The sequence below is a fragment of the Rhamphochromis sp. 'chilingali' genome (assembly GCF_963969265.1).
Source record: "Rhamphochromis sp. 'chilingali' genome assembly, chromosome: 17".
Taxonomy (NCBI): domain Eukaryota; kingdom Metazoa; phylum Chordata; class Actinopteri; order Cichliformes; family Cichlidae; genus Rhamphochromis; species Rhamphochromis sp. 'chilingali'.
In genome coordinates, this window is record NC_137944.1 from 34,428,420 (window position 1) to 34,440,638 (window position 12,219).

General features: G+C 41.2%; 1 protein-coding gene across 1 annotated transcript; it reads right to left on the minus strand.

Annotated features, from left to right (window-relative positions):
* Positions 1-2,879: 2,879 nt before the first annotated feature.
* Positions 2,880-11,530, minus strand: LOC308384504 (uncharacterized protein; the record flags this gene model as incomplete). The annotated part of the gene is made up of 8 exons (XM_080863030.1): positions 10,877-11,530; positions 9,483-9,686; positions 8,165-8,275; positions 4,196-4,285; positions 4,048-4,110; positions 3,653-3,792; positions 3,070-3,176; positions 2,880-2,886 (listed from the first exon to the last, which is right to left on the minus strand). The coding sequence occupies exons 2-8, from the start codon at positions 9,625-9,627 to the stop codon at positions 2,880-2,882; spliced, it is 663 nt and encodes a 220-aa protein (XP_080719156.1). The 5' UTR covers positions 9,628-9,686; positions 10,877-11,530.
* Between the last annotated feature and the right edge of the window lie 689 nt (positions 11,531-12,219).

The following is a 12,219-nucleotide window of genomic DNA, read 5'->3' on the forward strand; positions in this document are numbered from 1 at the left end:
GTGGTGCCAAGATGAAGCTTCATGAAGCACTGAAGCTTTCCATCCAACTGGCCACTTATGAGCCGACGCTTCATGACGTGTCACTTGCTCTACTGTGCCATCAAGTGGACAATAAATGTAAAACAGGCAAAGACATTATAATGACATAACTTTGGTGTGAAGCTTTGAATAGAACGAATAGAATAGAATAGAATAAATAGAATAGAAAGAATAGAATTAGTGAATAATGTTTGTGATGGCAGTACATAAATTCCAAATATAATCTTAATCTGTCTTTATGATCTTTATGATACAACATGTAATTTATTTTTATATCATAATAACCTTTTATTTTTATTTAATAAAATCTTTTCCACTGTGTTTTGCTTCAGTCAGTTTCTCTTTTTTTGAGATGATTTCACCTGATTTAGAAAAAACCCTTTCACAGCTCACAGATGAAGCAGGTGTAGCCGAAGAAGCAACAGCAAGTTTATACAAGTTGGGATGAACATTTTCAGTCCTGCCCAGTACTCGTGGGGATTCTTCAGTCTTCCACTGTTTGGTTCACTCAGGTATGTTTGGACCTGCACTGTTGTGTCTGTAATAAAATTTTGAGTCCTCGTCTGCAGGACTGTGGTGTCCAAACTAGGCCTGAAAAACCAAAACCCCTGCACCACTTTTATATTTCATGATTATAATTAAAACAAAACACAACATGCAGAGAAACAGAATCAACTTTCTGGGTTTGTCCAAAGTTTATTTAACAAATTATACAGCATGTATTAATGTTATATTTTTATTTATTCATACATGATTTGAGTTTATGAACTCTACTACTCCCATAGTTATTTCTTCAGTGTTGTTTTTGGACAGAGACCATTGAAACAGTACAGAAAGTGGGGAGAGAGGGGCTGAGCTGCAGCACAGAGCCTGGGCTGAACACAAACCTGAGACTCTGCAGTACTTTTTACTGCTGCTAGTGTTTCTGTCCTGACAGATGTGATGATATCATCTGTGCTCTGTGATGTGCTGGTGCATGAAAATGTTTGCAGACTTTAGATTGGTCACTGAAAATATAAGACGTGCTGTGGTCGTTATTCTAAATGTGTTCAGAAATGTGGGAAACGATTGAAATACCCTGAAATATCTAAAGATTCAAAGTTCTAACATGGAAGTATTTCAGGCACCAGTGTTCCACTAAAAAAGTCGGGACAGCAGCTTCATCTAAAATGCAGCGTGGTCTTTCAGTCTGATCCCCCCATGTTTGTATGTCAATTTTTTCTGTTATTTGAGACGTCTGTTGATAAACTGATGGGGAGACTGTGCAAGTAAAGCCTTGTTTTGAGTACATTTTCCTCACCAGTTTCCACTTTAGGCACTGAAAACACATATTAGACACCAGCTATTTATTTTGTGATTTATATAAATATATTTCATATAAACAGTCAACATGCAGTAAAAGAAATATCTAAATATGTATTTGTATGTATTATTTCCCATCCACGAGTCTGAAAATAATAATGCTGCTCTATGTTCACTGCATCTCAGCACCTGTTTGTATCACTTCTGCTGATGCTGCAGACCGCTGTGTCTATTTTATATTTGAATTGGCCTTTTATATTTTCTTCTACTGTTTCTATTTTGTCTTATTTCTGTTTAAGAAAGACATGGTACAGAGAGGGGGGAGCTGCCTGTAGCTGTCTGTGGTGCTGAAGCTTTCAAACATTTCATACCAACACTGACTACAACTGTGACCACAGGGGGCAGCATAGAGCCAGAGAGTGTTAGTGTAGCTGTTCAGCCCTATAGTAAGAAACAAGAAGACAGATGAAGGAAAAGCTTCTTCCACTGGTGTAACACACAGGTTTGTATGAAGTCACACTAACTAACCAGCAGTAACCCACATTTGATATTTTTTGCTGAACTTTTAGAAACAAGACATTTACTGTAGTTTTAGGACCAACAGACTGATGAATAAACCAAGTAAAGACAAGCTGCACTTTGACTTTTATTAGAACAATTTGCTGGAACTACAGAGTAATGAAGTACTTCAAGGTTTTGTGTGGATGACTTCCAACCTTACTGTACAGCACAGAGCACAGAGGGACAATATATGTAATCAATATATGATGCAGAATGAACAAGTAAAGACTGTAAGCTGAGTCTGAGGCTCATGCAGGACATTTCATAGTGAGGTGTCTTTGGTTGGATTATTCAAACATTTACATCAAAGCACCAAACTCATCTCTCACAGATGAAGGTCGTTGAATAAGAATAATATGACAGTCTCCATCTCCCATCATCGTCACAGCAGACTCCATAGTAACCAGAATAAGGATCTGACCATCCTGTTCCCCAGAACCTGTCAGAGAGATCAAATCTGATATGAAACTGGACTAAACTCATAACTATTGTCACATTCATATAAATATGCGTCTCTTTTGGAATATTTCCAATATTTGCTGTATTTCTTTCCCAGGTTTCTCGCCCACTTTCCCTCCTTTAGACTTTTCTCTGAGAATCATCATGCACACTAAAACAGCTTTCAAGCTTTGATGAATATGAAATCTTCCTGCTGTAAAAATGGAGAATAAAAAGAAGTCAGAGCTGACTTTCTGCTGTTTGAAACTGTTTTGTCAGCTGTTTACAGACATCACTTTGAAATGTGTGTCTATCAGGTCATATTTACTGAAGCTTCTTCCTTCATATGTTCTGAAGTTTTACAAACACCAAAGAAGAAGAGACAGGAATTCTCTGAAACACTTTTTGTTCTGTGAGAAAAGAAACATTACAGCACAAAAACATGAAGACAAATTGAACAAAGTGAAATGTGTCGGTCGCTGCTTTGAACATGTTTCAATCCTGATTCCTTCAAACTGACTTGTTGTAACTGAACGTCATCACAGACTGCAGATGAAGAGAGTTCAAGCACAGCTGTTCATTCAAAGGAGGATTTCTGCTTTTCTTTACATTCAGTTTGTGGGGCTGTTGGAAAATAGCTCAGCTCATGTATTGCTGATCTATCTTCCAAAACATCAGTGTTTCACTTCTAAATAATAACTCTGGAATAGAAACAAACTAATGTCTCACCTTTCTGTCAGCGCTGATCCGTCCACCCATTCCCATTTAGATCTTCCTGATGTCTGGTTGGCTCTCAGACCAATCCAAGAGTATCCTCTGAAATTACTGACAAATTCCTGTTTGAGAAGAGACACAAATATTGTCTCCAGTCATAATTCAGCACTTCTGTTGTAGTGACATCATCTTGTGAACATGTCTGAAGGAAGAATAACTGTGATGAAACTTTTCTTCCATTGTGCAGAAATCAGAAAGAGCCAAAGAATCGATGAATATCAGCTCCTCCTGTAGCTCAGTCAGTGTTGCAGTGGAATCAGTGTTAACAAATCATTTGATTCAGTTGGATTGAATCAGAAAAATAATCTGGATTATGAGGATTTCTCTCATTTTATAACATTTCTGTGTAAATTAAATGTTTGTCAAATGTGTAAAAACTTTACGTTTGAATGTGTCTGCAACAAAAAAGGAGAATCCAAGAAATCCATCAGAGTGGAGACAGGAAGCAGGTCACAGACTGACAGCAGGTCAAAGACACAAGTAACAGATGACTGTCAGCTCCATCAAAGATCACACAGACATGAACAAACACACCCACCTGTTCCTCTTTGCTGTTTATCATCACCAGATCAGCTCCTTTATCCTGACAGGCTCTCCTGCTGTCAGACCAAGTTTCACTCTCAGTGGATTTAAAGTAACAGCTGCTTCCAAATCTCATCCATCGATCAGGACACTTCTCTTAAAGTCAAACACATGTTTTAAAGTCAGACTTTGTGTCCTGTTGTATCACATGAATCTTTGGTTCCTGTCATTTTCCCTGTAAATGCTTCATTTAAACTCAGGTTTTCTCTCTTATTCATAATGAACTGAAACTTACATTTATACAGAGAAACTGTTACACAGCATCAAACATGTAGGATTCAAAACAAAGACACAATCAGGTTATCACTGTGTAACACTGATGTTTTCTATCAGTTATTCAAACTTTATTACCTTCTATCTTCTCCTTCAGCTTCTTCACTTCTTCCTGTAACTGACTGTTGAGTCGTTTTGTTTCTGTAGAAAAAAACATGTTAAAAAATGTAAATATAAATTTTATCTGACATTAGTATTTTCTTGTTAATTTTAAATACTTTCTTACCTTGATGTTCAGTCTGTAGCTCGTTGTAACTGTGGTTCAGTTTATTGTGTTTGAAGTGAAGTTTGTTGTTTTCACTCTTGTTCAAAGCATCTGAAATATTTCAGTGAAACCAAAATAAAATAAAATAAAATGAGTGAAACGTTGAACAGAAATAATCTTCTTCCTCTGCTTTGTCAAATATCAATAAGAGTCAGAAACTTGCAGCCATTGCTCTTTAACATGTCCTGTGGGTGGAGGTGTTAGAACTACAGGAAATCTGATGAGCTAAATACGTATCAACTGTGAACAAAAACCACTGACAAGATTCAGAATAATTGTGCTTCAGTGTGGAGGAAGAAGGTGAAGAGTCAAACAGCATTTCTACACCTGTAGTCAGAGATGTTATCTATATGCTTTGAAAGAATAGATTCGGACTCATGTGACATGTGCCTGTTCTCACTGAAAATATGTCTTTTTACATTCAGTCAAAGCTGCTCTGAGGCTTCAACACTTCCTCTTTCTGCTTATTTATAATTAATAAATGTTTCTTCCTGCAGCTTCCAGGAACTTCCTGCTTTCAGACGTCCTTTTGCAGGCGTCTCTGTTCTCACATCATAGATTTGTGATGTTTCTGCTGATCCAGCATTAAGTCTGTCACAGCTCCACCAGGAGCTAAAGGTCAGCTGAAGATCATCAACTGATTTAAAACATAGAATCAAACCACCTTAAAATCCAAACATCAGCAGCTGCTGGAAGTTTTCTCTGTGTTGTTGTTTTTGTTATTGTGGAGTCTTTACCTGATAATATAAAGAACCTCGAGGCAACTGTTGTTGTGATTTGATGTAATAAAAAAAGATTCATTGATGTATCCCAGCAGATGAATGGAGCTAACATTGGCTTGTTAGCTACCTGCTTAATGCACCAAGTGAACTAACTAGTCGCACAATGACAGACGGCCACTGTCTAACATAGTGTGGCTGCACCTGCATCAGTCTGCAGCAGATGCTGCTGCCTGTCTGCTTTGTTGAGATAATCACAGAATCAGCGTGTTGAGTGAAGAGTTTGAAGGAACAACAAGAACATTCACTCCACAACACACACAAGATATGAGCCAGGAATCATGCACACAGACACACACCTGCTAATCAGTGCTAAGTAACAGACTCATGAAATACTAGAAGCTCAGTCAGCAAAACCAACGTGTTGGTCAGGCTGTACCACACAGCAGCTCATATTATTGATCAGAGAATTCCATTTAAAATGCCACCGTGCAGTTTTTATGAAGAGCAAACTATCCTTAGAGACCAAAACTCATTTGGTCCTGAATGGAAACATGTTTTTACTGCAGCAAAGGTGCTCATTTTAACATGGGAGTCTGTGGGGACTGACTCGCTTTCAGCATCAGCCTCCAGTGGTCATTAAAGGAACTGCAGTGTTTGCTGCTTCTGTGTTGGCTTCATGTACTTCCTGTATTTGCTGTGGCAGAAGGACACGTTCTGGTTGTGAAGCTGCATGTTTGTTGGCTGCTGGGATTCAGTATCAGTCATACATTCATTTGCAGGAGAAGTTCAGAGGTTGTATCTTATCTTACAGCATATGGACAGGATGATGATCCCAGCTAACATCAGGAGGCACAGCACTCTTAGACCCAGTGTAGCACATCTGAAAGAGCCCTTCAGGACTGAAGGAGGATTCAGAGTCTGTGGTCCTGTTAGAAAGCAGTGTGGATGTTGGTTTGTGCTTATTTCCTGTGTGATTAACAGACCTGTGGTTGTGGTTGTATCAGCTTAACGTCAAAAAAGGGCCGGTTGCCAAAAAACAAAGGAAATATAACATCTGCGCTGTGACTGAAAGAAGTTCCTGTTAATCAATAAGTGACGTACAAACTATTGTGGTACAGAATTTAAATTAAAAAGGTTCATACAGCAAATGGAGAAACAGATGTTTGGTGGGCTGCAGTAATTTGGCTTTAAAAGCTGACTGTAACAAACTGGAAGTACATTTAGATTCATAATTGACTTACCTCCTTCCTGTGACTGAAAATGATCATAACTATCTCTGATCTCATCTGTACTCTCGTAGATATCCACCTCCCTCTGCTCCCACTCTGCTCCGTCCTCCTTTCTGCTGTATCTCACCTTCTTTGATAGATCTGGTTTGGCATAAATATCTGAGGACATCGTGAGAGGACGGAGACGCTGAGCAGGAGTTTAAACTGTACTCTAACAGTTCTGCAGTACTGACCCTGGAAGATATCGAGCTGTTTTATTCTTGTCCAGCCTTCTGTCTGCTTTCAGGCAGGAAGAAGCTTTGAGGAAGTGGCAGCGTGTAAGGAAACACAGACCGTGTGATTAATTTGCATAAAAATGTCTTAACTGCATTTTGTGTTTCTCTTAACTACAGATAAACCTCTGTGTTGTACAATATGTGTACTTTGTTGAGCTTTTGACTGAGTTTGCATAAAGCAGAAAATGTATAAACTCTTCTTTTTCTAAAGACGTTGAACGTTCACACATAAAAGCACAAACACAGTCACACCTCAGTGTCACAGTTGGTTCGACCCAGGAAATGTTATTTTGTCAGTTACAGTTTGTTTTCTTGCTGTTGCCTTATAGAGAAACAAACTGTAGAACTGTTGAGGTTCATCCAGTCGATGTGGAAAGTTTGAACCACGTCTCAAACACTCTTTAAATGAACAACAATTAAATTTAGCTTCACTGCTGACCGAAGATTTTAAAAAGAACAAGATGTTTGTGTTCATTCATTTGTGTTTTTCCCTTTTTAGGTCACTCTGTAACTTTTCCTTTCAATTCTACATTTTGCACTTTCAGGAAAACTGATGCAGTTCATTTTTTGTGTTCTTTGATTTGATTTTCAAAGGAATACAGAAGTACTTGTGTGAAAAAGTGTCCAACATAAGGAGGAAAAGTTTTTTGAAATTACAGTGCACTTAAATGTTGCACATCTTACTGTGAGGTCACCAGGAAATACTCCTTGTTGTTGGGCCGTCCTGGTTAACACACCTCTGCAACATTACATGAGAGTCGGGCACTCGGCCTCTGGATTTGTAAATCTGGGCTGGTGGGTTCAAACACTCCTCAGCCTCCCTGAGAAGGTTTATGTCAGAATATTGAAGGAGAAACTCCATCCAATTGTGAAATCTCAAATTCAGAGCAACAATGTGGTTTCCATCCTGGTCATGCAGCACTGGACGAGCTCTTCATTCACTCCAGGATGTGTGGGAGTGATGTCGTCCAGCTTACTGTAGGTTGGTTGAAGTTGAGTGTGAAGTAGTTGGGATGACATTTAGCACCTTCAATTCTGAGGTTCTCAGCTGGAAAAGGGTGTTGTGCCTGTTTAAGGCTGGAAATGAGTTTCTTCCAAGTAAAGAAGTTAATGAATCCTTGAATTTTGTTCTCGAGTGAGAAAAGAAAGCAGCAGGATGTTAGAAGCCAGATTGGTGCAGTGATCCTGTCTGTTGGGGTGAAGAGAGAGCTGAGCATGAAAGTGCTGCTGATTTATCAGATGAGCTACATTCTTACCTTCACCTCAGTAATGAACACAAGCTGTGAGTACTGACTGAAAGAGTGAGATACAAGGGGTGGAAACAAGCTTCTACCTAAAGGTGTCTGTGGGCTCAGAGCTGGAGCTCCTCCACACTGAAAGCACCTGACTAGGATTACACCTGTGTGCTACTTAGGTGTTGGAGGTTTGTCCAACTGGAGGACACACGTTGTCTTAATCATTCAATTCAGTTTTACTTCTACAGCTCCAAATCACAGCAACAGCCTCAAGGTGCTTTATGTTGTGAGGTCGACCCTACAATAACATTACAGTAACACGTTTGCTGTTTGTGTGTTTTCCAGTGAAGTAGGAGAAACTCTGCAGTGTGGGAACAGGAACTAAACACAATCAGGTCTGCAGCATCAAATCATTTCACTTCCAATGTTCAAAATCAAACATCTAACATATTGGAATCAAATTCCTCACAGCGTGTCATGATTCCCACCACAATCAGCAGATACAGCACTCCCAGGTTCACTTCAAAAGCTCTGAACCAGCTTCTTCTCACAGCTGGAAGCTTCTTCTCGGTGTGAACATCTACAAAGATAAAACAAAAAGTCCATTTATGAAGCACTAATGAGAGACTTTGGAGCTTTTTATTAATCCTCACTGTAGGAATGATCCCAGTAGAAAGTAAATCAGATTTACCAAACAAATTAGTCGAGTTTGTTAAAAAGTTACAGGAACTCAAACAAGGACAAAGTAACATTAGTCCATTCCAGCTGTTGTGATCGGTCGGTGCATTTCTGGCCACTTCTTGGTCGCAGCTTTTGAATAGATCAGTGAGAGAAAAACAATCCTCCTCTCAATATAAGGACTAAATGAGCAAAACTATCCTGATGGACGTGAGGGAACGTAGAAAGAAGTGTAGAAACCTGAGGGACAAATATGGAGGAGAGTCCCAGAATATTAGTTTGTATGATGATCATCTGCACGCGGGTCAGAGCTGTGAGGAAAGTGTAATGCTGAGGAACAACCATGAACTGTGGAAACTTTAAAGCTGATTTATAACAGAGTGGTGCTGGGTGTGTGTTACTCTGTGTTTGTGCTTCAGTTACACTCAGTTAGCTTTCTGCTAGCTGTTTCCATCAGTTTGCTTCTCTCCTCTCTACACTCACTCATACTGCATTTTGATGCAGCTGAACTCACAATGAATCTGCATCTTTCTGTTCCTGTTGTCAGACCACAGAACAACTATGACCTACTGATTTAAACGTGCTGCATTAACTGCAGGGGGAAGCTGCTAACACACTGCAGCTGCATACCAAGCTGCTGCTCTGCACCTCTGAAAGATGCATTTTTGGAAGCACAACATTGTCGGACAAACTCGACATTCACATATGTTTAAAACAATGACTGTGTGGACAATCTGGCTGTATTTACAGTCATGTTATCACTTGGAGAGGAAGCAGAAAGAGCTGTGCTGCTCCTATTGGCTGCTTCTCTCTGCCACTCACAGACCTCTTCCTGAAAGCAGAGCAGCAGCTGAACCAGTTGGACTTGAAGCCACAGACACTGAAACAGTCAGACGGTTAGAAACGGAGCTCCTAACTGGGAGTAAACAGGCCCAGTGCAACAAATGATCTGTGTGCCAGTTTGGACTGGAAACATATTCTGGGCACATGTGACACGAACACTAATATGTCTTAAAGTGGTCGGATATCAGAGCTTTAAAAGACACTGAACAACACTTTCATCACCAACATTTTCTTTGGTTTGGTCACTTTGATGATTTCCTGCTTACCAGCTTCTTGTAGGCCAACGTCAGGGTGCTGCTCTCCACCATCTAACACCTCCACCTCACTTTGCTCTCTCACTCCTCCATCCTCTTGGGACCCTCTGCTGTATTTCACCCTGAAATCTTCAACACTTTGAATTTCTGTAGACATTTTGAGCTGAAAGATCTTTGAGCAGCTTCACCGTCTGTCTGTGTCTTTAAGTCCGACAGCTTTGAAGAGAAAACAAAGAGGAAGTAAAACAGGACGAGTCACAGTTCTTCTGACACGTCAGGAGGCATCAAACTGTCAGTTATGTACAAATGAAAACAACATTCAACAAGATCTGAAGTTCAGTTACAAGAATGTAAAACACTGGAAGAAGTTTTGTTTTTAATATTTTCTATCACAGAGATAATAAGCTTTAACTCAGCAGCTGCAGTATGTTTGTAATAACACGGCTTTGTTAGACGCTGCCTTCTACAAACTGTAAGTACATCGAAGCAGCAGAGAGAAGAAGTGTTTGTGACACAGGAAATATGTCAGAGTGAACTATTTATTCATCTTTATTTTTACCAGCACAGAAACTAACAGGGCAGCGTGGTGCTGCAGTGGTGAGCACCATCACTTCTCAGAAAGAGAGTTCCTGTTTTGGGTGGAGTCTTTCTGTGTGGAGGCTCATGGTCCTGGTCTGTGAGCCAGCGTTTGTGTTTGACGTCTGATTCTGGTTCATTTCATGTTCTGAGGTGAAGTTTTGGTCATGATTGTTGTGTCTCTGTTTGTGTCCCAGGTCTTAGTTTGTTATCTAGCCTCAGGTTTTCTGTTATCATCCCTCCTCTGTGTCCCCGCCCTCTTCCTGTGTTAGTATCTCTCTGTGAAGTCAGTCTTGTCTCCATGCTGATTGGCCTGTTCCCCAGTCGTGTCTCTGTTTCTCTCCCTCCCTCTGTTCCCTGTGTTCAGTCAGTCTGTGTCTCAGTGTGTGTTTCTGCTGTTTCCTGTTTTACTCTGACAGTCTCTCGTCCTGTGTGCATCTTGTTTAGTTTTGCTTCCTGGTCTCGTTAGTTTGATTATGTTCAGCTTTGTTCCCACCTGTGATCTGTTCCCTTGTGTTTCTTCTCACAGCCTCCTTCATTCCCTCCAGCTGTGTGTTCGTCTGTTTAGTATTTCTTGGTCTAGTTATGGTGTTTTTGTAGTCAGTAATAAATTGTCTTTAAGTTTGGTTTCTGTCTCCGACTCCCACATTTTATCTGCTATCCTGCCTTGCCTCACACGGCGGTACATGACAGGAGATCTCGAGCACTAAAATAAAGCAGCAGACTCCGACCTACAAGTGGCAGCAAGTAGCCGTTTCCTTTCTTGAGGAAAAGCTGAAGTGGAAGCGTTGGCTCACCCCTGGTAGGAGCACATTTTCAGTGGTACTCACCGGGCTCTAAGGGGTCCTCAAAGACGCCGTGTTCGTCCACCTGCTGCCCCGCCTGCACCTGATGCTCTGCAGCTGAAAGTGGGCATCATCCACCCATCTCTGGTTGCTCACGGTTGTTGATCAGCCTCTCCGCTGCCCGCTCATTGGCCTGCCTCCTCATGAGCTCTTCCACCTCGATCCTCAAAGAGTTTCCTGTCTGGGGCCATCAGAGGCTCAATTATCCGGTTTCCCTTTTTCCTTCACCAAGAAGAAAAAAGTGCAGATTTCCTTCTCACGTGGAGCAACAACCTATCACCAGCTGCCGACTCCACCTGGATGATGCCGTTTTGCTCGCCGGAGATTTTACGGGCCGGCTCATCACAGGCTCTTCAGCTGGAATGATGTTGCATCAGCAGCTCCAAACTCTCCTGTTTCCTCAGGCCGGAGGAGACGACGCTCCTACTATCCTCCCTCTGTGAGTAAAACTGACGATTAGACTCTGCTCTTTGTTCCCACCTGTGGTCTGTTCCCTTATTGTTTGTATTCATTGTCTGCATTCCCTTGTGTTGCTTGTTGTTGGGTCTGAACATACGACCCTGCTGGATTCAGACCACGAGAGACTGCAAACAGAACACAAGAGCCACTGGTACGGTTTGCTTGCAAGGGGAGATTGCCTCCCAGAACTGACACAAGCTCCCTGTAGCCAACTCCAAACTCCCCTCGCAGCCTTTTATTCAGAGAACACACACTGTGAATGTGTTTGTATATGTGTGTGTGTGTGTCTGTATACGTGACTTCCTGCTACACAACATATGTTTACAACCGTTTAACAACATCCCTATTCATAAAAGGGTCATCTCCCCCCACCCTGTATATGGCTTAACCCCCTTAATGGTCCACCATATACAAGCATAGGTGAGCCCATGAAGGGCAGGAAGTGGACGTTCCCGAGCAAATAAGGAAACCAGAATCTTTACCTGGAATGTGCCTGCAGTTGAACACTATAGCTGTAGCCTCCCCCACCATCCTACATGCAGGGAGGAGAACAGAAACAAGAATATCTTCAATCATGCAGTTTAAACAAGGTTCACAATTCGAAGCACAACAATGACAATTTTTAACAAAGTCACTCCAACACTTGTCATGATCTCCCTCATCCCTCCAGCTGAGTGTTCTAGTTAGTGTTTCCTGGTTTACTTGTGGTGCTTTTGTAATCAAGAACACCATAACTAGCGCAGCAGCCAGACCCTGAACTTCAGCAGGTAACTGATGAGCAGTCAGGCTGCAGCCTCCGTCTCCACCTGTTCATGCTTCTATGATAGAATCACTGGATAGACCAAGAACAAGCTGGAGAAATTAGATCT